At 54.8% G+C, this 23173-nt stretch overlaps 5 protein-coding genes across 6 annotated transcripts in view; 4 read left to right on the top strand and 1 right to left on the bottom strand.

The window, feature by feature from the left end:
- The window catches only part of KMT2A (lysine methyltransferase 2A), a gene marked incomplete at its 5' end in the record, with an annotated part of 38573 nt that extends 33468 nt beyond the window's left edge, over positions 1–5105 (top strand). Inside the window, 7 exons of the mRNA XM_081960723.1 lie at positions 5–26; positions 116–190; positions 536–714; positions 1238–1341; positions 1593–1676; positions 1864–1993; positions 2149–5105. Coding sequence (XP_081816849.1) covers positions 5–26; positions 116–190; positions 536–714; positions 1238–1341; positions 1593–1676; positions 1864–1993; positions 2149–2424 — 870 coding nt within the window. The 3' untranslated portion in view covers positions 2425–5105. The remainder of the gene's footprint in view (positions 1–4; positions 27–115; positions 191–535; positions 715–1237; positions 1342–1592; positions 1677–1863; positions 1994–2148) is intronic.
- Positions 5106–6751: 1646 nt separating this feature from the next.
- TTC36 (tetratricopeptide repeat domain 36) lies at positions 6752–8786 on the top strand. Its single transcript, XM_081960861.1, has 3 exons — positions 6752–6974; positions 7518–7706; positions 8373–8786. The coding sequence occupies exons 1-3, from the start codon at positions 6767–6769 to the stop codon at positions 8639–8641; spliced, it is 666 nt and encodes a 221-aa protein (XP_081816987.1). The 5' UTR covers positions 6752–6766; the 3' UTR covers positions 8642–8786.
- Positions 8787–8869: 83 nt separating this feature from the next.
- On the top strand, positions 8870–12268 carry TMEM25 (transmembrane protein 25). Of its 2 annotated transcripts, XM_081960860.1 has the most exons (8): positions 8870–9197; positions 9278–9586; positions 9690–9980; positions 10416–10547; positions 10633–10663; positions 10904–10998; positions 11093–11164; positions 11827–12268. In XM_081960860.1, the coding sequence occupies exons 1-8, from the start codon at positions 9008–9010 to the stop codon at positions 11898–11900; spliced, it is 1194 nt and encodes a 397-aa protein (XP_081816986.1). In that variant the 5' UTR covers positions 8870–9007; the 3' UTR covers positions 11901–12268. The 2 variants fall into 2 exon arrangements, 1 of the variants encoding a protein (XP_081816986.1); XR_014176045.1 differs by lacking the exon at positions 11827–12268 and having other exon boundaries at positions 10633–10811; positions 11093–11136.
- Positions 12269–12589: 321 nt separating this feature from the next.
- Positions 12590–17177, bottom strand: IFT46 (intraflagellar transport 46). The gene is given in 12 exon segments (XM_081960680.1): positions 12590–12851; positions 14863–14948; positions 15116–15176; positions 15311–15377; positions 15522–15643; positions 15724–15852; positions 16048–16141; positions 16220–16294; positions 16376–16685; positions 16775–16871; positions 16957–17112; positions 17115–17177. Coding segments are annotated over 12 exon segments (1341 nt in total). The 5' UTR covers positions 17163–17177; the 3' UTR covers positions 12590–12755.
- On the top strand, positions 17122–21814 carry ARCN1 (archain 1). Its single transcript, XM_081960679.1, has 10 exons — positions 17122–17239; positions 17399–17662; positions 17753–17932; positions 18029–18231; positions 18984–19148; positions 19627–19792; positions 19889–20036; positions 20177–20285; positions 20386–20590; positions 20897–21814. Exons 1-10 carry the CDS (start codon positions 17237–17239, stop codon positions 20984–20986), a joined length of 1533 nt encoding a protein of 510 aa, XP_081816805.1. The 5' UTR covers positions 17122–17236; the 3' UTR covers positions 20987–21814.
- Positions 21815–23173: the final 1359 nt, after the last annotated feature.

The following is a 23173-nucleotide window of genomic DNA, read 5'->3' as shown; positions in this document are numbered from 1 at the left end:
CCAGATCTGTGCAGAAAGTATTGAAGGTGGGCCCAGGAGCCTGGCATTCAAGGGGATGGTCGACACTGTTGAATGCATTCTCCTCCTAAATGCTAGATTGTCCTCTTAACCTTAGAAGCCTGGAAGTCCTTGACAGACAAAGTCCAAGAAGCTCGGTCGAATGCCCGCCTGAAACAGCTTTCCTTCGCAGGTACCAGCAGCGGGGGGGGGACGGGACGGGGGGGGGCACACACACACACACGACACCGAGAGGCCAAGGCTCTGTTTGCTGCGCTCGCTGCACGATTCCCTTCCCACGCAGAAAAGCCCTTGCTCTGCTTCCCAGAGGGCGGCAGCAGCGCCTGGAGTCCAGGCCAGGTGCTGTGCTGACTGACCGGAAAGCAGAAAAGCTTTTGCCTTCAGCAGCGGTTGGGCTCCAAGGCCAGGCAGCCTCTCCGGCCCCTTCGGCCTTTGCTCCAAAGGTGGGCTCGGCCTGATCTGCCTTGCTCTGTTCAGTTGGGGCCACAGCTGCTCTCCCCGCCTCTCCCTCTTCCAGGTGTGAGTGGGCTGCAGATGCTGGGCATTCTCCACCATGCCGTTGCGTTCCTGATAGAGCAACTCTGTGGGGCCAAGCATTGCTCCAACTACAAGTTCAGGTTCCACAAGCCAGAGGAGGCCAAGGAGCCTCCCGTGAACCCCCACGGGTCCGCCAGGGCTGAAGGGCACCTCAGGCAAGTGGAGTCCTGCTCCTTCCCCTTTCCTCCCCAAGGCGGTGGCTGCTGCTGCTGCTGCTGCAAGAGAGAGAGAGAGAGAAGCCTCGGGGCCTTGCAGTGAGAGAGGGAAGCATAAAGCAGCACCCTTTCCCCAAAATTTGGGGTGGGCACGGCATGCTTCCCCCCAAAAGCATTGTTCCCCGCATGCCTCTTTTTGTTTAAAAGCCCTTCATATGTTGTATTTTATCCCATTTTTCAGACAATTACAGTCTTCCACAGTGGCTCAGAGCCGTTAAAGGAGAAAGGCAGGCAATCTAAAAGACAAGAAGCGCAAGGGATGGGGGGGTGGGGGGGTGGGGCGGGGGGGAATGGGTTCTTTGAGGCCAGAGCAAAGGGGTGGGCCGTGGGGCATTTTGGCCAGGCCAGCCTTCCTTTGCTGCTGCTGCTGTTCTTCTTCTTCTTCTCTGGGCTGGAGCATAGCTGGGGAGCTTGCTGTCGTGGCAGTCGGTGTAATGCGTAATGTTTCTCTTCTGCACTGCAGGAAGTCTGGTCTTGACATGTTCAACTTTCTGGCTTCTAAACATCGCCAGCCCCCACAGTACAATCCCAACGATGAGGAGGAAGAGGAGGTGCAGCTGAAATCTGCCCGGTACATAGCAGGAGGGAAAAGCTATCAGGCTGTGGCTTTTTGTAACTCTTTGCAGATGGGAGGAGGGGGCTTGGGTTCCTGAACCTGAGCTGTAAGCCACCATGGATGGTAGTAGATCCTAAAGGGAGCAGAACCCGAAGCCAGGGGAGGAAGCGGCCTGTCATGCTTCAAGTAGGAGGTTTGGGGCTGCCTCAGACGCTCAGGTTGATGAAGTCAGTACTTGTGTTAGACTCTTCCTCATCTGTCTTCAGGAGGGCAACCAGCATGGATCTTCCGATGCCCATGCGCTTCCGACACTTGAGGAAGACCTCCAAGGAGGCAGTTGGGGTTTACAGGTAAGTGGAAGTTGGGACAGAAAAGGGGTGGGGAGAAGAAACCAGGGCCGGCTGACCTCGGGAATCAGCCCTGGGGGAGCACGTGACATTTTTGACTTTGGAGATGTTTGAAGGCAGGCTCGCTTGCCAGATGCCCCCAGGAACAAAGCCAGGCTTGTCAGCTTTGTGTCCTCTGCCATCCTGCCAGGTCTCCTATCCATGGACGGGGCCTCTTCTGCAAAAGGAACATTGATGCAGGGGAGATGGTGATCGAATATGCCGGCAACGTGATTCGCTCCATATTAACTGACAAACGCGAGAAATATTATGACAGTAAGGTAAGCGAGCGGCTAGGCAGTTTTACTTGTGGAACAGTTGCCCAGCTCTGTAGGCCGCGGAGTGGCGAGTTGGTCTGGCTTTGGTAGGACTGTCCCATCCGGTCGGGCAGGTGGCTCTGGAGATCTCACCGTCACACATGCTCTCTGTCTCCCAGGGCATCGGCTGCTACATGTTCCGTATCGATGACTCAGAAGTTGTGGACGCCACCATGCACGGGAACGCAGCACGCTTCATCAACCATTCCTGTGAGCCCAACTGCTACTCCCGAGTCATCAACATCGATGGGCAGAAGCACATCGTCATCTTCGCTATGCGCAAGATCTACCGTGGCGAAGAGCTCACCTATGATTACAAGTTTCCCATTGAAGATGCCAGCAACAAGCTGCTCTGCAATTGCGGTGCCAAGAAATGCCGACGTTTCCTCAACTGAGCGGCCGAGCTGAGCCACCGCAGTGGCCACGGGAGAGTCAGGTGCTGGTGCCCCTCAAACAGCCACAGATATGTTGGCTTGATCTGGCATGCCCTGCTCAGAGCGAGGTGGACTTTGCTGTGCCGTGGGACTAAGAAAACGGGAATGTGGGCTGCAGCAACCAAGGCTCTGCCGAGCGCCTGGTTGCCTCTTCAAGTTTGGAATGTGCGCCCTACCACCCCCATGTTCCAGCCTGGGCTGGCGGCTGAGTGGTGGTTCTCCCAAAAATCCCCATGGCCGGTGGGGAGGAATCCCCAGGCAGCAGATGTAGTTCTTCAGATGGGCTTTCAGGAGGACAAGCAGATCTTTAGAGGAGGAGCTTCTGTGCCAGAGAACCTCCAGCCTCTCTCCTACTGAACATGGGCAACTCACCCCCACCGGCCCTGGGTCAGAAATGTAGTGGCCCCCAAAGTCGTCAGAGCACAGCTTGTTTTCTGGGGAGGAAAAGAGCAGCCGCCGCCACCGCTGTATGTGCAAAGGGGAGGAGGGAGCCTGGACTTTGTGAGATCCATCTCCCTTTCCAAGCCTCCAGAAAGAGCCTCCTTCAGTTGCACCATCTCGAATTAAGTCTTTGGATTTTCCTTGGTTTTGTTTACATTTTAGTATTTAAAAGTTTTATAAATGTAAATATATTTTGTATATTTTTCTATGAGCAGCACTTCATAGGAAAGAGCACTTAGGAGACTATTTTTTCAGTCATGGTTGCATCTTGACCTTAAAAAGAATCCATTTTAAGGGTGAATGTTTTATTTTAATAGGATGCTCTTTCCAAGGTTGGTTCAGGCACGTCCAGCTTCTCCCTCAGGAGGGGAAGGAGATTTTTCTGGGTGCTGCTTCGGCTGCCCCTTCAGACGCATTCTCCCATTTTCAGGGGAGGATGGAACCGTTTGGTGGGCCTTCCGTTCTCCAGCAGTCAAGTGGTTGACTGGCTCTCCCTGGATGTTAAGCTTCCCTCCCCCTCCTGCCTCGCTTCAGGCCAGAGGAGTAAACATCCAGTTTCTCACCAGGCTCCACCCTGGTCTGTCTTACCCTGGAGACAAGGCAGATCAACTCTGCACACCTCTTTCAAGGGAGCAGAAGCCCCTCGGAGCAAAGCCCACTCACACCTCCCCTGGAAAGGAGGAGTTGGGACTCCTGACCTTCACCTTTGCTATCCCAAGCTGGCCAGGCCTTTATACCCCTAGAAGGCAGTTTGGGAGAAAGAGGCACGAGCCAGGTGGGGTTAGAAGGAAGAGGCAGTTGCTGCCTAAAGCTGCTCTTTCCGTCTCGGCTGCTAGAAGAGTCCTCCCTTTCCTCTGAAGGCTCCGGATTTCGTCTCAAGCTTTGGTTGGGTCCCCCTTCACAGGCATCTCCTCCTCCTCCTCCTGCTGCTGCTGCTGTTGCTAATCTGGCTGCCCTGAGCAGCAGCGGAGCTGCTTTGAACGGCTGCTCTGAACCCCAGAATGCTGCTGCTGCTGCACCTGAGTGGCAGAGGCTGGGCAGAGGCTGCCCCTCCAGAGCGGCAAGGAGAAGGGAGCAAAAGGAAGCTGGGCTGGGCAGCTTCCTGGAAATATGAATGTATCTTTCTAAGAACTGACAGATCGTGAGATCAAAGAATACTAAGTCAGTCCACCCTTTAAAGGTTTTATTTTTTTTAAAGGAAAAGCGGGTCACTGCAAAGGGCTGGGCAAGAATCTTCTTTGTTGTGAAGCAATACCAGGTTTTCAGTCAAATTCACCCTCTGTGCAGAATCATGTCATTGGGCCAGGTTGTTTTGCTGGCTCATCTCCTGCTCTCCCCCCCCCCGCCCCCTCCCCCAAGCCTGCAAGTTTTTATGACTATAAATAAGGTATCTATAGGACTAATATTGTACTGCATTGTGTCTTGAAGCCTGGCTTTGAATTCTCTTTAACCCTTTAGGTAATGGTTGTGTCCCAGTTGCTGAAAAGGCAGGAAAAGCAACACGCCAAGGGCTCCACGGGCAGCAGATGCCGCCTCCACTGGACCCGGCTCCGATTGTAGGGCGGGGAGTGGGGGGGGGCTCTATGCAGACCTCCCAGAAGTGTGGCTGGAGACTTGGCTGCTGTGGATACTCCTGACCTTCTGTGTTTAATAGTCAATCCTTGTACAACTTGCTTCTCTCCTCCGCTTCTTCCTCTTTTGGGATTCCAGTTGGTGGAGCTCCTCACCTGCATTGTGCGCTTTCTGGTCTCTTAATAAGGTCTTGCAGCTTCACCTTCCCGCCAAGAACTGTGCCCGTGGTGTTTCTTGGATTCAGCGTCTTCAGTAGCTACAGGTAGTGAATAAATGTCTCAAGCCACTTTGCAAAAGCTACATAAACAGGGCTCTGGTCCATACAAAAAGCAACTTAATCATGTAAAACCAATTTCTCTTTTTTTCTTGTGTTCTTCCAAAATGAGTTTTTTTTTCTTTAAAAAGAGGAAATGTGTTGCTTGTGCTGCATCAGTGTTAATTCCCTGTCATTGTTACAGGGATGAAGGAAGTACTTTCAATAGTTTTAAGAAATGACTGAAAGACTGAATGTAAAAATAAGTGTATATAGTTGTACAAAAAAAGGAGTTTTTAAACATGTTTATTTTCTATGCACTTTTTTATTTAAGTGATAGTTTAATTAATAAACATGTCAAGTTTATTGCTTCAAAGGATGGGGTTTCTTTTGATCAGGGCTGAGACTTTTCCTAGGCCAGTCTGTTGTTTTCCTTACCTGCACCACAAAAAGGCCGCCTTCCCCACACACGAGGCAGCCATTGACCTCCCAATTCTGTATTCCAGTATCTTTGCTGGTCGGGTCCACGGGACTCCAGATGCAAGGAAATGTGCAAAACTCCCCAGCCCTGCTCCCCCCTGGAGCTCTTGGAAGGAGACCCCAGGCGAAGGTCTTCAGCAGCAGCAGCAGCAGCAGCTTCCCTCCAGCATCCTGAGAAGAGAGCAAGAGGAACGACTCAGTTGAACTTTTGGCTTCTTTTCCTCAGTGGCATTTTCTCACAGGAAGGCTAAGCGATAAAGCCCCGTTGAATCAATCTCCACGCTTGGTCTGGAGAAAGTTGGTTTTCATTACTTTCAAGCAGATGAACCAATGTGGAAAACGGACAGATTTTTGTCCTTTTCTTGCCACTCAGCCAAAATGCCTGTTTCTGCTGTCTCTTGCTGATGGAAGAACTCTTCGCAATATTCTCAATAACAAAGGATGTGCTTGTACTCAGTAGTAAAGGTAAAGGTTCCCCTCGCACATATGTGCTAGTCGTTCCTTATTCTAGGGGGCGGTGCTCATCTCCGTTTCAAAGCTGAAGAGCCAGCACTGTCCGAAGATGTCTCCGTGGTCATGTGGCCGGCATGACTCAACGCCGAAGCCGCACAGAACACTGTTATCTTCCCACCAAAGGTGGTCCCTATTTTTCTACTTGCATTTTTACATGCTTTCGAACTGCTAGGTTGGCAGAAGCTGGGATAAGTAATGGGAGCTCACTCCGTTACGCGCCACTAGGAATTCGAACCGCCGAACTGCCAACCTTTCTGATCAACAAGTTCTGTGTCTTAGCCACTGAGCCACCGCGTCCCTCGTACTCATAATACATAAGAGTTATTATTCATAATGATCAACCTATCATACAATTGAAAGCCAGAAGGTAAAGCATGTCAATTTGGCCATCTATTAATGGTCCTTCTGGGAATTGCACTGTACTTGCCCCCTGCTATTCTCTGGTTCCCCAAAGTCTCACAAGTCAGATTGATATCCATCTCTGCTCCTAGGCAAGAGGGATTGGCGAGTGTACCTACCTTTCAACAAAGTCTTCAAGGCAGCTTAAAATAGCAGCAGGGCCTTCCTCCCAGCCGGCACTCTCGGGGCACCTGATGGGGCCACTGCAGCAGCATTTGATGGGCAGGGGAGTTGGGAGAGGAGAAAGCCTCCCCCATTTGAATTGGCTTGTCAGGCCCAAAGGCCTGCGGGTTGGATGCCGACTCCAATGCAGCAGCTCCCCTTGCTCTCCGCAAAGGCTGGATTCATGCCATAATTCCCATACCAGGAAGCCCCCTCCTCTAGAGTCAGATGGTCCATCTACTAGCCCCACGCTTCCTGTTCAGCAGGTTTGTCTGAGATGGAGTCCTGTCTCCACCCAGTTCCTCTCCTGTGCAGCCTTGTTCCTGCTCTTTCTGGCCTCCCCCATCTCGTCTGTGTAAATATGCTCAGGAAAAGGGGGGTCAGGGCTCCAACTTCCACTTCAGCTCACTGATCACAACCTAGCTGCCTCTCACTGCCTTCTGCGCTGTAGGAGGCCGGCGAGCACGGCCCCGCTCCTCCCTCATGGCCATTGGCTGCTGCTGGACCGGCCCCTTCCTCCCCAGCCAGAGCATTCAAGATTTTGAAGTGGCCCAATCCTCCCCACAGAACTCATCAGGCTTCAACATGGCCACCATCAAGGATCGGGCAGTTTTGCAAACTATTTTCCACCCAAATGTTCCCTTTGATGAAGATTACCAGGAGGAGCAGGGGAAGCAACAAGCAATTCAAGGTGATGACTCACTTCCAGCACTGGGGTGTGTGTTTGGGGGGGGGGGTGTTTTCACAAACTTCAGAGGCTTCTATCTTTGCTAGCTCTCAGGAGGAAGGAGATGCCTCTAATCTCTGGGCTCACAACAGATTCCTTAACTTGTTTCTCACAAACCATTTTCAAATCAGTCACTTGAAAGGGCTAGTTGGCAGATTTTGCCCATCATTCTCCAAAATGAAGTGGGAGGAGAACTTTGGCAAGCTGCTTTCAAACACTTGGGCTACCTTTGTTCATGCTTCAAAGTGCCGTGAGGCTGTAGGGCTCAGGGCTTAACCTGTACTTCCTTCCCATTGAAGGACAGTCCACCTTTCAAAAGGCCAGCCAAGTGACCATCAAGGGGGTGGGGGAGGCAAGGCTGTTGCAACTGCCTCTGTAAGAAATATTAGCTTTGAGGACTTGCTTGAGACCCATCCTTTCTGGGGTGGCATTGGCATCTGGCTGGCTCTCAAGATTATTAGTTGCCAGAGCTGGCCCCCTTTTTCTTGCTTCTCATGCTGGTGACAGAAGGCGGCTTTGATCCTGAGCTGCTGAGGCAAGCCACTCATCTGGAGGCCCAGGGAATTGCAGCAGCCGAAGGCGGAGAGCTGGCCCTGGCCCTGGAAAAATTAAGCCAAGCCATCCAGCTGCTTCCAGCCCGAGCCTCGGCCTTCAACAACCGTGCACAAGCTCTTCGGCTCAAAGGGGATATCGCAAGTAAGTGCACTCAGGGCTTCATCCCTCCTCCTCTCCCTCCACCGGTGACCATGGCTGCCCTCGCCTGGGGTAGGGAGGGATGGAGGGCACTCAAGCAGGGCATCTGGTTCAGCCCAAGCACAAAGCAAGACCATCGCTTTGTATCCGCTTGGGTCTCTTCACCTCAAGCAGAGCATTCTTGGGTTTTGTTGGGTCCGTGAGCAAAATTGCCAGCAGCTGTTCTAGAAGTAGAAGGTCTTTTCGCCAGAGGGGTTTCCATCCATTGGGACAACCGGTCATACAAACACAGCAGGTGCCTGGACAGCCACTCTCCCCATTTGATCCTGCTCCTTTTCAGATCCCATCATCATTTATCTGATTTATATGGCTACCAACTCAATAGGACTCACAATTAGGTCAAAAAGAAAGGAACCAAAATTTAATAGGCACCTAGGATAGAAAAGCAGAACGGGACCATCCCATGTCCCTCTGGCCAGGCCCATCCCTCCCTCCCTCCCACCCGTCCAAGCTGCTGGAAATGGGACAAGGGTGCAGAGGGCAGCCCCACCTCTGCCGCTGAGGGCTGCGGTTTCCTGGAGCCCACAGAAAAGGCGCCTGTTTGCACAAGGCACTGACCCGACGTTTATTTAACTAACTTGGCCACGCGTTCTTTTCCCATACCATCAGACGCGCTGGAAGACTTGGAGGCAGCCCTGAAACTCAGCAAAGGGGCTGGGCCGGTGGCGCGCCAAGGTTTTGTGCAACGCGGGCTGATCCAGCGGTTGCAAGGCGAGGACGAAGCGGCCCGGAGCAGCTTTGAGCAGGCGGCCGCCCTGGGCAGCATCTTTGCCCGCCGGCAGCTGGCGCTGATGAACCCTTACGCAGCTCTCTGCAACCAGATGTTGTCGGAAGTGATGAGGAAGTCTCACCCGAAAGGGGAGAAGGAGGCTTGCTAAGCCTGACGTTTGGGGAGCGGGCGGCGAAGGGGCAGCTGAATAAAACCCACGGCTTGAGACGCGAACCAAGGTCTGCTTTTGTCGCCCAGGCCCCCGACCAGCAGTCCCGGGGCACAGCAGCCCCCTCCGAAGGAGGCAGGGAGGGAAGAGGCCCCCGCTGGGAAGGCTTTTTCAGGTGGCCGCCGGCCGGCATCTCTCAGTCCCCAAGGCGGGTGGCGACGGTATTCGGGCCGGATCGCGAGCCTTCGGACCGAGAAATCCAGGTCGGGATTTCTGACGTGCCGCTCGGCTGCAAACGCTGCTGCCATCCCGGAGGTGACCGGCTTGCGGTGCTCCGGCCATTCCCGCCTCGCCGCGCAGCTCAGGATGGAGGCGGTTCGGTGTCCCGCAGCGCCAGGCGCCCCACCCCCAGGGCTCTGCTTGCAGTCCCCGGGGCATCCCCTCCGGTCCCTCCGACGGCGCCGGAGAGGCGGCTCGGCGCCCGGAAACCCCCCGGCCGCACCGTTGCAGCTGCTGCTGCTGCTGCTGCCGTTCTTGCTGCAGCGCACCACGCCAGGTAGGACGGCGGACGGCGCGCTTTTCTCTGGCGGGCCACGGCTCTCCGAGGCCGGTAACCTCCGCTCCGCTCCGCCGCAGGCGCGGTGGCGACGTCGGAGACCAGGATCGACGGGCGGGCTCTGTCGCTGAGCAGCTTGCGGGAAACCGAGAGCCGCGCCTTCACCTGCCTGGCAGCGGCCCCCAACCTCACCTGGTACCTCAACGGGGAGCGGCAGGAGAGCGACGCATCCGGGAGGCCCTTGGCCGCCGCCGGCGACGCCTCGGGGGAGGACGGCAGCAGCACTTTCGTGGTGACGGCGCGGCGCGTCGACCACCGGCTGGACTGCGCCGCTACCGACCCGGTCACGGGGCACGTCTCCACCGCCTCGGTCCTTCTCAACGTGCAGTGTGAGCGTGGGCGGGCGTGCGGGCGGCTGGGGGGAGGGGGCTCCGGAGGGAAGCGGTGTGATGGAGGCTGACCGGCGCGGCTGCGGCCTCTGCACCAATGCAGTTCAGCCCGAAATCGTCAAGGTGGACGCCCATTACCGCGAAGCAAGCGAGCCCGGCCGCCTGCTAGTGCTCTTCGTGCTGGTCCAAGCCAACCCGCCGGCCGACGTGACTTGGGTGGACCAGGACGGACAGGTGACGGTCAATGCCTCCCGCTTCCTGCTGCTGGATACCCAGACCTACCCCTGGCTCGCCAACCACACCGTGAGGGTGCAGCTGCACGGCCCGCCCCGGAACGCCTCCCTCCGCGCCTCCAACGACCTGGGCGTCGACAGCTCCTCCGTTCCGCTTCCCGGTATGTAGAAGGGCTGATGGGAAGGGCCTGGGAGCAGGGCAGGTGCGCAGCCTCCGGCTGGCACAAGACCTGCCTTTCTGCCCTCTTGGAGGTCTCGGAGTCCCCAGATCCAAGCCTTCCTTCCATCAAACGGCCCTGCCTTCCCATAGCCCCGAGGGGAGCCTGTCTCCCTGCCAAGCCAGGGCCCACCCGTATGGCAACAGTCTGTGTCCCCAGGCTGCCTTTCCTGCGCTTGGCTTGTAGGAAGCAGACATTCAGTCGCTTGAATGGCCCTGCCAAAATTCCTCTGAGGCTTCTTCCCAGACGCCAGAGCAGCTTTCCTGCAGAGAGGGGCGCTGGGCCAGGGAACGCCAGCAAGCAGGAGGGCACTTTGCTTGGCTGGATGAGGCCACAGCCTGCTGACAGGGAGGGGGGGGGGATCTCCGTCTTCTCTAGGTCTCCTGGCCATCCAACTTGAATTGCCTATGGTGGCCCTGGTGGGGGCAGCTGCTGTGGCTCTGGTGATACTCCTGAGTTTTGGGGTGCTAATCAGTTGGACTCTTTCCCAGACAGCCAAACAGTCAGCAGGTAGGTGCAGGAGAAGCCTTTTCAGTCTGGGCTGGGTCCATCTCCTTGCTAGGAGTCTAACGCCTTCCTTTCTCTTCTTCTTTAGGACATGGCCCAGCAGCACAGCTTCCTCCGAGGTAAACTTCTGGGACTGCGAGAGGGGGGTAAAAGCCCCTTGTTTGCTCTGTAACCTCTTTTGGGAATAGCTTATACAGAGCTTATAGCTTATATACCCAACCCCAGAGAACAATGTCCTGGTCAGCTTTCTCTGAGGGTCAGAGAAAGGTAAACTCCCAAGAACTTGTGGCCTTGCCTTGAAGAGGGGGGAGGGGGAAGCTGGGAGAATCTGAGAGCTAATTGCTCTGCATTTCCCACAGCAATGTCCTACAGCTGAAGGAAGCCCGCCTGCCACGGGCAAACAGGTCCCTCCCTTCCAACCTGCAGCTCAATGACCTTGCACCAGAACCACAAAGTGAGTGGTGGTGATTGGGGAGAGGGGCTGGGAAAGGGGCTGGCCTGCCAAAGCCTGAATCACTGCTCCAGCCCTCTTTCCTTCTACTCCAAAGGTAGAACAAATGCAGAGCAAGGTGAAGATTCTGTTTCGGAGTCAAAAAACCACCCGGACCTTGCTGAACAAGGTAGCAAAACCTCCTGCCATTTGGGGGTGGGGGGGGTGGGGGCGAAGCTACATCCATTTGGCCAAGCGCCTCTCGGTTTAGTTCTGAAACATAGGAAATGCTGGCATTCAACACCAAATTAATACATCTAATTCTGTAGCAGGAAAAAGCTGTCAAATGCTGAAAACATTCCCATTTTGAGAAGAGACAGCACTGACTAGCGCCACCTTGTGCTAGAAAAGACCGCTGTGCAGTCACCACCCCACAGAGTCATGAGATGGGCCAGAAGCATTTTAGGGCCTTTTCCCAGCTTTGCTAGTGGGAGGCTCTTCCAGAAGAAAAGGCCAGCGGCTGCATCAGACTTACCTAGCCCAGCTTCCTTTTACCAGCCACCCTGGATGCTTTGGCAAAATGCAATCCTGCAGGGCAAGGGCACCCTTGCTGCCCTCTAGTATTTCAGGCATGCTACCATAGGAAGGAAACTGCCCTTAGTGCTGTGGGAAAGGCACCCAGTTATACCTGCCCGTTTCCTTATTTCACTGCAGCTGAATCTTCTTAGAAGTAAATCATCTCTGTAGGATGACCCTGCGTGCTCATGGATAGTTTCAAGGAAACCTTTCAAAAATCCTGCAAAAGTAACTGCTGTGGACCAAATTCTATATCCTCTTTTTCTGTCTCTGCAGGCTTGGGTCAATTTCTTACCGTCGGATATATTTATAGAGCCACTAGTATGAGTAGCGATGAAATCTGGCTGTGAAGACTATCACCGTGTCCACTCCCAGCACAGAGAAGCAAGCGAGACATGGAGGAGGGTGGGCAAAAGGCACCAGGAGTATCTCTGCTTTTCACACTGGAACAGGATGGTGAGGGCCCCTCTAGTGGCGAAGGCATCCCCAGCAGGATCCGGTCCTGGACAACAGGCTGATCTTTACAGGGAGGGTCCTTTTCACCCTTTACTCATCTCCAGCAAAACAGGCATCCAGCAGCTGCCCCGTTTCTCCTTCCAATAGGAGGATTGCCTTCCTAAGCTCACCTTTGCCATCCACAGACCAGGAAGGCCATCGCCATGCACATCTCAGCTTAGGATTGTAGCTTTGCAACTTCTACGCTTAATGAATAAACGGCTGTAACTAAGATGTTGCCTGTTTCCCACCTGCCTGGATTTGGCTCTGAGGCTGCTATGAAAAAGACTCTCGGTCCCCGTGATGTAAAAGTAACCTAATAAGCACAGAGCCCAGAATCCCAGGCCCAAACGGATGGTGCTGGCATGCGTTGCTTTAAAAGGGAGAGCAGGCTGCTGGACCCGTTTCATGGGCAGCCTTAGCATAGCTTTGCTTTGCTCCCCAGAGCCCCAAACCCCATGGGAAGCTGCGGCCCAACAAAAAGACGCCAAGTCCTACGTTCCCCAAACTCTTGGCTTGTACACCATCTCTCGAGAGACAGACCAACACCTACAACAAAACTTTATTACACAACTATTACACTGAATTATCACCTGAGTGCCAGGCCAGCAACAACTCCAAGGAAATGGGAGCTGGAAACCTCTCTTAAATGCCCCTCTCAGGTTAATAGCACCTTTATTTAAACACGAGGAAGCAGGATGCGGTGACCTTCAGGTGAAGCTTAAAATATCTGTCTCTCCAGCCTGTGAGGGTGGGTTGGAGGGTGGGCTGGCAACCTTCTTACCCTCAGCCAAAGCCTTGAAATGCTGCAAAAAAGAAGAAACCACAATAAGGTGAATCTGATTTCAGCTTCCTGCGGAGACAGTTTCTTCTTGTTTGTTTGTTTGTTTGTTTGGATTTATATGCCGCCCTTCTCCAAAAGGACTCAGGGCGGCGTACAACATTAAAAAACACACATCCCAAAATTAAAAAAAAAAATTAAATCCATATCCAAAAAAACAAACCAAATTTAAAAGACAATACATTTAAAATAAGTTAAAATTAACAGGCCAGGCCGGCTTGTTGGAAAAGCCAAATTTTTAGGGCGCGTCGGAAGGACCGGAGGTCAGGGATTATGCGAAGCTCCGGGGGCAGCTCATTCCAGAGGGAAGGCGCTCCCACAGAGAAGGCTCTCCCCCTGGGGGTCACCAGCCGACACTGTCTGAGTGGGAGGCCAACTCTGTGGGATCGTACTGGACGGTGGGAGGCTACTGGTGGCAGTAGGTGGTCTCGCAGGTACCCTGGGCCTAAGCCATGGAGTACTTTAAAGGTCATAATTAATACCTTGAATCGCACCCGGAAAACAACCGGCAACCAGTGCAGGCCGCCTAAAAGGGGTGTAACATGGGAGCACCTAGGTACCCCCATGACAACCCGCGCGGTCGCATTCTGGACCAGCTGAAGCCTCCGGGTGCTCTTCAAGGGCAGACCCATGTAGAGAGCATTGCAGTAGTCCAGGCGAGAAAGGACGAGGGCATGAGTGACTGTGCACAAAGCATCCCGATCCAGGAAGGGGCGCAACTGACGTACCAGGCGAACCTGGTAAAAGGCCCCCCTGGTCACGGCCGTCAGGTGTTCGTCTAAACTAAGCCACGTGTCCAGGAGGACTCCCAGATTGCGGGCCTTCTCTGAGGGGGCTAAAATTTCTCCCCCTATCGTCACAAATGGGATAAGATGTACAAATCGGGATGACGGAAACCACAGCCACTCAGTCTTGGAGGGATTGAGCTTGAGCCTGTTCCTCCCCATCCAGATCCACACAGCCTCCAGGCATTGGGACATCACGTCGAGGGCATCGTTTGGGTGGTTTGGGGTAGAGATGAAAAGTTGGGTATCAGCATATTGATGATACTGTACCCAAAAACCACGGATGATCTCGCACAGCGGTTTCATGTATATGTTGAACAGGAGGGGTGAGAACCGACCCCTGGGGCACCCCACAAGTGACGCGCCTGGGGGTCGATCTCTGCCCTCCAGTCAACACAAACTGCGACCGATCCGACAGGTAGGAGGAGAACCACCGTAAAACGGTGCCCCCCACTCCCAACCCCCCGACTCGTTGCAGTAGGATACCATGGTCGATGGTATCGAAAGCCGCCGAGAGGTCTAATAGGACCAGGACAGAGGAACAGCCCCTGTCCCGGGCCCGCCAGAGTTCATCGACCAACGCGACCAATGCCGTCTCCATGCTGTACCCGGGCCTGAAACCCAACTGAAACGGATCCAGGTAGACAGCTTCATCCAGGTACTGGGGAAGCTGACGTGCTACCACACTCTCGACAACCTTTGCTACAAAGCGAAGGTTGGAGACCGGACGATAGTTGGCTAAAGAAGCTGAGTCCAGGGAAGGCTTCTTGAGGAGGGGCCTCACCACCGCCTCCTTCAAGGCGGTGGGAAAGAAGCCCTCTCTCAATGAAGCGTTGGTAATCGCCTGGAGCCAGCCTCGTGTCACCTCCCGGGAAGCCGAAACTAACCAAGAGGGACACGGATCCAGCACACAAGTGGCAGCACTGAGTCTCCCCATAATCCTGTCCATGCCTTCGGGGTCACAGGGTCAAACCCATCCCAGATTGTCTCCTCAAGATTCATCCCCGTCGGCTCGCCCGAATCTACCCAGTCAGAGTCCAAGCCTGTCCGGATCTGAGCGATTTTATCCTGCAGATATTGAACAAATTCTTCAGCCCTACCCTTGAGTCTCCTGGTGAAAGCAAGTAGAGAAGTCCTATTTAAGCAGGCCCCACCCATGCGGGTAGCAATAATAGCACCTCTTTTGCTTACCTGTGAATTTTTGAATTCAGAGTACAGCGAGAATAGGGTGTGCAGAGGTTGGATGTGACCCTTGTAGACAGGAATGTCCAGAATGGCTGGAGAAAAACCCAAAAAGAGAAGCTCCAGGTTCAACTTCATCAAGTGGAACCCAGAGACTCTGCCAGGTGCTGGACAGTCGATGAGATGTCTGGTTGCAGAGCTATTTGGTTCAGTATAATTAGCTCTTCAGCAAGCATGCTGGGCATGGGGTCAGGGCTCTCACCACAGATCATGTCTGTATATTCAGCTAAGCTGCAGTCAACGTCAGCGGTCGGGAGGCTCACCTGGGGGCAAGAGAGGGAAGCTTAAGGCTGGCTGTGCGCTCTGCATGAAGCAGCTCATGGTCCTGCTGGAAGCCCCCAAAAATATCAATTATAGGACATGGGGCAGAACTTACCCATTGCGGAGGTCACTATACCTTTCCCAGCAACTCTTCAAACTCTGGAGACCATTCTTGCATCAGTGTATCTATATCGGGCATCGGCCTGCAAAGGACAAACAGCGAGCAGCCCTGAGAGCCAGCCAACTGGAGGCCCTATGGGAGCGCTCCCCCATGGGCAGCCCTGCGGTTGTAACGAGGGAAAAAGCGGGGAGCATCAAGGAGCTCCTCAGGGGACCTCAAGGCAGACCTAGCATAATGGACGGTCGCTGGAGGCTTGCAACGGTGGAGTTCACTGATGCTCTCGATCCAGCTGTCCACAGCTTTGGGGTTCTTCTCCGCATTCTCAAGGCTCTTTACTTTCACCTGCTGCTAGAAACACAAACCGGCCCCGTTAGCGGATTGGGCCTGCTGGGCTGGCTTCCTACCCATTTGCTTCCTCCTCCACCTACAGCCACATTGTGCTGCTTTGAGTTCTCGGTGAGCCACAAGGAAAGTACGGTGGGATCCGACTGTTTGGTGGACGGCTCATCCAGCATTAACAAGCCCAGATTATCCGGCTTCCCATCCGGGCGTGGAACCTGCAAGAAATGAGCCACAGCAACATCTTTTCAGACGTCCCAAAGGGGCAGAGCAAATCCCTGAGCCCAATGTTCTCCCCCGCCCCACACCCCGCTTCCCACAGGAGGCTCAGCAGCAAGGAAAGGGTTCCAGGGGACAAGCGCTCCTCCACCCGCACAGGGCATCGGGTGGGCAGGACCCAGGCTCCTTGGCACCTTCAAGAAGGCATCGATGTCTCCCACGGCAGGAATGAAGTCCGGAATGAAAGGCTTTAGCTTGTGCTCCAGGTCGATCATTTGGGAAGAATACCTGAGGGGTGGGAGGCGCTGAGTGCAGCCCAGGACACCCTCCTGGGACCCTCCCCCCAGCCCAGCCCCCCACCCTCACCTCCGGATGTACTGAAACAGCTCCTTCACCTCCAGGGAGACTGGCAGGTAGTCATAGTCGGCCGAGTTGTAGGCCCTGCGGAGGGGAAAAGCGCGGCTCAGCCAAGTGCCATCCCCCTCGGCCCGCACCCCCCGCCGCACCCCCCCCCCACGCTACCCCTCCAGCGGGGCGCCGTGCTCGTCGTCCTCATCGTCCTCGTCCTCGTCCGAGTCGGTCTCCGAGGAGTCCTCGTCGTCGTCCTCCACCTCGTGGCCGCTGAAGCGCCGGCCGGAACCCAACGGGCCGCCGCCGCCCTTCTTTTCGGGCTGCAACAGGGCTCCCGCGGGCCGGTCGGGGGCGGCGACGGGGGCCCAGCCGGGCGCGCGCGGCGGGGTACTCGCTCCCTTCAGGGCCGCCGCGCCGCCCTTGCCGCCCTCCTCGTCTTCGTCGCTGCTGTCCTTGCAGGAGGGGCGCGCGGGACGCGGACCTGCGGGCGAGAACAACGGCTACGTCACGGGGGGCGGCGGCGGCGGCGCGCGGCTCCCTCAGGCCCGCCCGTCCCCACCGGGCACCCACCGGGCTGCGGCGGGCTGGGCGCGTAGATGCTGGCCACATCCTCCGTCTCGTTCACGTCCAGGCTCTCGTCGTAGGGCTGGTTCTCCACGAGCCGCGTCTAAAGCAAGGAAAAGAGAGAAGCGCGAGGGACGGCGGCTCGCCGGCGCCCAGACCCCGGACGCGCCCCCGGCCCGGCCCCGCACCTGCAGCCCGGGCTCGGGCGGCGACGGCGACGCTCCGCTCATGCTGCGTCGGGGGCCGCGGGAGTGCGGGCCGCAGCGAGTCCGTTGCCAGGCAACGGGAGGCCGGAGTCCTCTCGCGAGAGCCGGCCACCTTTTCCCCACCCCTCGGGCCGACCGCGCCTGCGTGGTGACGCCGCTTCCGCCTGAGAGACGTGGCTCGCCGCCATCTTGTGCGGGAGTCGGAAGAAGCGGAGACGCGGCGCCCAGCAGAAGCTCCACGGAGGCCGCCGCCGCCGCCGCCATGGTAAGGCTCGTCCGGGACGCGCCCCTGCCCCGCGGCCAGAAGCCTGCGGGCCCAGGCCGGAGCGGCGGCTGCGGGCCGGAGCTCTCTCCGCGGGGTCTCGCCTCCAGGAACCTCCTCTCGAGCGTGGTGGGCCTTCCTCTCTCCCCCCCCCCTCCGCAGGTGCTCCTGGCCGCCGCGGTCTGCACGAAAGCGGGGAAGGCCATCGTGTCGCGCCAGTTCGTGGAGATGACGCGGACGCGCATCGAGGGGCTGCTGGCGGCCTTCCCCAAGCTGATGAATACGGGGAAGCAGCACACCTTCGTGGAGACGGAGAGCGTCCGCTACGTCTACCAGCCGCTGGAGAAGCTCTACATGGTGCTCATCACCACCAAGAACAGCAACATCCTGGAGGACCTGGAGACGCTGCGGCTCTTCTCCCGGGTGGTAAGCGGGCGGGCCGGGGGGGGGGGGCGGCGGAGGAGGGAGGGCGGAGGGCAGAGTTTCCCTGAGCGGCCTTCCCCGTCGCTCGCGCAGATCCCCGAGTATTGTAGGGCGCTGGAGGAGAACGAGATCGCCGAGCACTGCTTCGACCTCATCTTTGCCTTCGACGAGATCGTCGCCCTGGGCTACCGGGAGAACGTCAACCTGGCCCAGATCCGCACCTTTACCGAGATGGATTCCCACGAGGAGAAGGTCTTCAGGGCCGTCCGCGAGGTAGGTGGAGGCGCCTCTGGCTCTCCGTGGAAGATGGCTGCTTCTTTTCTCTTCTGCTCTGGGTCAAAGCTATGGCTTTTGCTTCTTCTTTTCAAGACCCAAGAACGGGAGGCCAAGGCTGAGATGCGCCGGAAAGCCAAGGAGCTGCAACAAGCCCGGAGGGATGCCGAGCGGCGGGGCACCAAAGCTCCAGGATTTGGGGGCTTTGGCAATTCAGCCGTATCAGGCACCCTCGCTGCTATGATCACTGAGACCATTATGGAGTCAGAAAAGCCAAAAGTAACTCCAGCTCCAACTAGGTGGGTCGTTTGTTGGGGGGGGGGGGGGTTGGTTGCAAAAGGCAAATGGGTTGCAAGGGAGGCTTTACGGGTAGTCCTCGACTTAGGACCACAATTGAGCTCAAGATATCTGTTCCTGAGACAGTGGTTGAGTGAATTTTGCCCAATTTTGCGATCTTTTTGCCCCAGTTGTTAAATGAATCACTGTAGTTGTTAATCTAGTAACAAGGTTGTTAAGTGAATCTAGCTCCCTCCTTGACTTTGCTTGTCAGCAGGCCACAAAACGGGGTCACATGACCCCGGGACGCTGCATCCACCATAAACATGCACCAGTCGCCAGACGTGAATTTTGGATGAGGTGACCATCATGAGTGTGGAAAATGGTCATTCAGTGCCATACCTTTGAATGGTCACTAAATGCACTGAGCTGAGGACTATCTGTATTGCTTTGTGGGGGGTCGTAATTGTTCTCCTGCTTGCGTAAAGATTCAGAATGACTTACAGTAATGTTCGAATGCCAGATAACGCAAAAGCAGGAGTCAAAAGAAGGTGAGGTGGTGACCTAGTTGAGATCTGTAGCAGATATATTGGTGGACTACAGCCTGAGAACTTCCCTGTGGTTCCTTGGGATTTCTCTCATCTGAAGAGCCTGGGTGGCGCATGAGCAAGTTTCATTTTTTTCTTAATCAAATGGGCCATGCAGGGCAAGGAAGGGTCTTGCTGTGTTCTTCCTCTGGGCAAAATGTCTCATGCATTTTGTTTTGTTTGTTTAGACCTTCTGGTTCAAACAAGGCACTTAAGCTCGGCACTAAAGGAAAAGAAGTGGATAATTTTGTGGATAAACTAAAATCCGAAGGCGAAAATATTGTAGCTTCCTCAGTTGGCAAACGTTCCTCAAATGCAGCAGCTGTTCTTGCTTCGCCCATTAACATGGAGAGGTACGTGTATTACCCAGGAATGCAGAGAGGCACACAGCATCCTGCATGGCAGAAACCAGGTCTGTCTAGCCCAAACCCGGGGGATGTCTGGTCTTCTGGAGTGCAAATATCTTTAGTTGCCTTTCAAGCAGAAGCTCAGCAGCCAGGTGCACTTTGGGTACAGTTAAGTGCAGCTTTGAGCTTTATTACCTTAAGCCAAAGGGAGGTTTTTAACCCTTGGTTTGATAGCTGAGTCATTGTGGTCTACTTTAACATTGTCCCAAGCTGTAAGCCATAAGGAAACCAGTCACGCTGCAGGTTGGCACAATGGCGTTTGGGTTTTCAGTAAACTTGCAAGGGTCAACGCTGTAATATGTGTGGGTCTGTCTGCAAAGAGCCAGGGCTGCAAAAGGGCTTCTTCTTTCTTCATGCCTGGGAAGCCCAGTTGGAAGCACGGAGGCACCTAACATCTGGTCCCCTGGCTGCTCCTCTCTTCTAGCGTGCATATGAAGATAGAGGAGAAGATCTCACTCACCTGTGGCCGGGATGGGGGGCTTCAAAACATGGATCTGCATGGCATGATCATGCTGCGGATCCTGGATGAAAAGTTTGCTCGGATTTGCATCCACATTGAGAATGAGGACAAAAAAGGTGTGCAGCTCCAGGTAAGGTTGGCTGGAGGTTAGGATCAGGGATATGTTGAGCTGTGCACATCTGTTTTGGGGTGAAGCAGCTTTGGTGACTGGTGGCTCCCTTTTCAGACTCACCCCAATGTAGACAAGAAGCTTTTTATGTCAGAGTCGGTGATTGGCTTGAAAAACCCAGATAAGTCATTCCCCATCAATAGTGACGTGGGAGTGCTGAAATGGCGGCTGCAAACGACAGAGGAGTCTCTCATTCCGCTGACCAGTGAGTTGCTTCGGTTCAGGGAGTAGCAGGCATCCCAGAGGCGGAGGCCAGTCAGCCTGTGTCCTGCTTCTGTCCCTGCTGAGAACATTTGGGTCTCCTTGCTTGAACCATCTCAGTTGGCTTTCTTTTGGTTATCCTAGTTAACTGCTGGCCCTCAGAAAGCGGCAACAACTGTGATGTCAACATCGAATATGAGCTGCAGGAGGACAACCTGGAGTTAAATGATGTGGTAATCGCCATCCCTTTGCCGTGAGTAATTGTCTTGCCTGCCAGGGACCTTCTCACGCACCAATAGTGCCAGTTGCGGGATGGTGGGGAGTTCAGAGCTAACTCATAGTTGATTGTCTAGGTCTGGTGTGGGGGCGCCCGTAATTGGAGAGATTAATGGTGAATACCGCCACGATAGCCGGAAAAACCTCCTCGAGTGGTGTTTGCCAGTGGTCGATGCCAAAAACAAAAGTGGCAGCCTGGAGTTCAGCATCGCAGGGCGACCAAATGACTTCTTCCCCGTGCACGTTTCCTTTGTCTCCAAGAAGAACTTTTGCAACATTCAGGTGTGTCTCGTGGGGGGCTGAATGACAGCTGTTTCCCTTCTCCTCTGCTCTGTTTGGAGGAAGCTGCCTATCGAAGCAAAAGGGGGCTGGCCAACCAGTTGCTTCTCCACGGAATGGTGCCCTGGGCCTCTCTCCCTGTCAGCGTCGAGCACCGTTCCTTCAGGACGCCCCCGTCGTTCACCGAAACCAAAACCACCACCTTTTTATTGATGCCTGGAGAAGTCAAAGGACGGGTAGCAGATCTTGCCTCATGGAGCCGCAGCAAAGCACCCTTCCCAACGGACTGCATGTCTTTTCTTTCTGCAGGTCACCAAAGTGACCCAGGTGGATGAGAACAGCCCTGTGAAATTCTCCACGGAGACCACCTTCCTCGTGGACAAGTATGAGATCCTGTAACCCTTGCAGAAGGAAAGCTGCAAGCAAGGCCAAGGCTGTCTACTTAGAAAGAGAGAGAGAGAGAGCTGCATCCTTCGGCATGGGGGGAGGGGGGGGAGGAACGTTGACGTTTGTTTACCCACTGACCTTATTTCCCAGGTCCCGACTGCTCAGACAGGGAGAGACTGCCTGCTTCTCTGGCACAGCTGCCTCACCTTGGCCGGCGCCTTGTCCCTCCACCCCACCCCACCCTTTTCTTCCCCAGAGGGTACCTCGGAACGCCCTGCTGGTTCCAGATGCAGCGGCAAGGAGATTGCTACCATGGGAGAGGAATAGGGCTAGCAAGCCCCCCTTTTCTGGTGCTGTGCAGACCTTGCCAATCCATCTGATCCCCTGAGCGGGGTGGGTGGGGGGTGGGAGCGTTCATGCTTGTGCAGCTCTCGCCTGAAAGCTCCTCCCTCCTCTTGATCCCTTTTCCTGGCTGCTTCTCTGACTTTGAGATCCTGGCAATCTCGACTTGGGGCCAGGGAAGCCTTGGGCACCTTGAATGCATTGGGCTGTGCTTGCCTGTTAAAGAAGACCCCGGCCTCTCCCACACCACCTCTGTCCAGAGAGCCCTTGGTGGGGGCCACAAATCAAACCGATTAGAGATTTGTCTGCCTGATTCTTAATATGGGTTGAGTTTCATTCTATTGTCAAATGCAATTTACTCTCAAACGACATTGAAGGTGACAGTGAAATAAGGTTTTGGAACCCTGCAAAATAATTACAGCCTGTATGACACATTCCAGTGTGTGCGAAGAATCGTTGCTTCTGAATCCAATAAAGAACATTTTAAAAGGAAAAAAAGTGCTCTTTAGCTCTGGGCAAACAAGGACTGGGCTTATGTCCTGAAGCAGCGCTAGATCCCAGAAGTAGTTGCTGCAGGAGCGGTGAGCTAGTCTGAGAAAATTAATGGAGCGTTTCTCTCCCCCCCCCCCCAAACTGGGACCAACCAGAAACGAGAAGGCGCAGCTGTCACCTGTCCAGCCCTGATGACGCAGCTGGCAGGATGGGGGCTCAGAGCAGAAAGGATAGAGGAGGACTCCAGGCCAAAGGAGCACCTTGGTCTGGAGCAGGCATTTCAATCTAAGTAAGATGTTGAGGCTAAACCCTAATTGAACTTTGCTTCTGTGTTTGGGAGCCTCAGGCTAAAATGCATGTTGCCATCCTGAGAGATGTGTGTGTGGTGAGATGGCCGGTTGCATTTCCCTCACCATAAAAAGTCAGGGTTGAAATGAGGGGTCCTTGGTGTTCTCTGGGCTTGCTTCTTTTCCTGCAGATGTTTCATTACCATTAGTGCTGATGATGTTGCCTAGTTTGGGTAATGAAAAGCCTACCACCAAGGACTTCTCTACACATTTAGCCTCATGCTCCCTAAAGTGCCCATCTGAGTTTGTCTGTGCCTTGATTCCTGCCACACCCGGAGGACACACAAGGCCATGGCTGACTTGCTTCCCGACTGAATCCGAGGCCCTGGGCTTTCAGTTCTCATGCTTCAAATCTATTTGTCCAGAGTCTCTCCAGGCAAGTTGGCATTGCACTTTTGCAGAACAGCAAATGGGAAGCTTCGCCCTCAGGAGCTCTCTGGGAAGGTGATCAAATGGCAGGCCAGATTCTGCACTAGATCTCCCTGCACCCAACCTGTGCCTTTCTATCACTTTCCCCAGAGCTGCACCTTGTGGCATGTGCACAGTGAAATGCAGGGATTTGCCTGAGCTATTTGATTGATTGTTTGATTGATATTTATGCTGCAAGCATAAGCAGATTCTTAATGGGGGTGGAAAGCAACTTTTCTTGTAGGTCGGTTTTCTTGTAGGTCGGAAAAAGGCTGTGGGGAGGGAGACTGTTCTCTCCCCTTAGACAGGATGATAGGTGTTAGTCCGAGTAAGCTTTCCTTCAGAAGCTGTAGGTGCCTTATCACTGGAGGGTTTTAAGAAAAGCCACCTATCTGAAATGGTATATAGGGTCTCCAGCTTGAGCAGGAGGTTGGACTAGAAGACCTCCAAGGTCCCTTCCAGCTCTATTCTGGTTGAAGTTGGGTTTAAGTAAAAATGCATGGGCTCTCTTGCCCTCTCATAGGTCAGTCACCAGCTGACAACCTGCAAAGGGCCAGGGGCCTTCCTGCCAAGTGTCCCGTCTGGCTCCCTTGAGCTGCCACAGGAGTGG

The sequence above is a fragment of the Natrix helvetica genome (genome assembly GCF_964273705.1).
Source record: "Natrix helvetica genome assembly, chromosome: 8".
Classification (NCBI taxonomy): Eukaryota; Metazoa; Chordata; class Lepidosauria; order Squamata; family Natricidae; genus Natrix; species Natrix helvetica.
This window is presented reverse-complemented; position numbering and strand designations above follow the sequence as displayed.

What these genes read in the sequence shown, in the direction of transcription:
- TTC36 (XM_081960861.1), top strand. Translation starts at nt 6,767, where the DNA reads ATGGCCATTGGCTGCTGCTGGACCGGCCCCTTCCTCCCCAGCCAGAGC. An exon ending in GAAGCAACAAGCAATTCAAG is followed by an intron (nt 6,975 to 7,517) that starts GTGATGACTCAC and finishes TGCTGGTGACAG; the next exon opens with AAGGCGGCTTTGATCCTGAG. An exon ending in GCTCAAAGGGGATATCGCAA is followed by an intron (nt 7,707 to 8,372) that starts GTAAGTGCACTC and finishes CCATACCATCAG; the next exon opens with ACGCGCTGGAAGACTTGGAG.
- TMEM25 (XM_081960860.1), top strand. Translation starts at nt 9,008, where the DNA reads ATGGAGGCGGTTCGGTGTCCCGCAGCGCCAGGCGCCCCACCCCCAGGG. An exon ending in GCTGCAGCGCACCACGCCAG is followed by an intron (nt 9,198 to 9,277) that starts GTAGGACGGCGG and finishes GCTCCGCCGCAG; the next exon opens with GCGCGGTGGCGACGTCGGAG. An exon ending in GGTCCTTCTCAACGTGCAGT is followed by an intron (nt 9,587 to 9,689) that starts GTGAGCGTGGGC and finishes GCACCAATGCAG; the next exon opens with TTCAGCCCGAAATCGTCAAG.
- ARCN1 (XM_081960679.1), top strand. An exon ending in AAAAAGGTGTGCAGCTCCAG is followed by an intron (nt 19,793 to 19,888) that starts GTAAGGTTGGCT and finishes CTCCCTTTTCAG; the next exon opens with ACTCACCCCAATGTAGACAA. An exon ending in GTAATCGCCATCCCTTTGCC is followed by an intron (nt 20,286 to 20,385) that starts GTGAGTAATTGT and finishes TTGATTGTCTAG; the next exon opens with GTCTGGTGTGGGGGCGCCCG.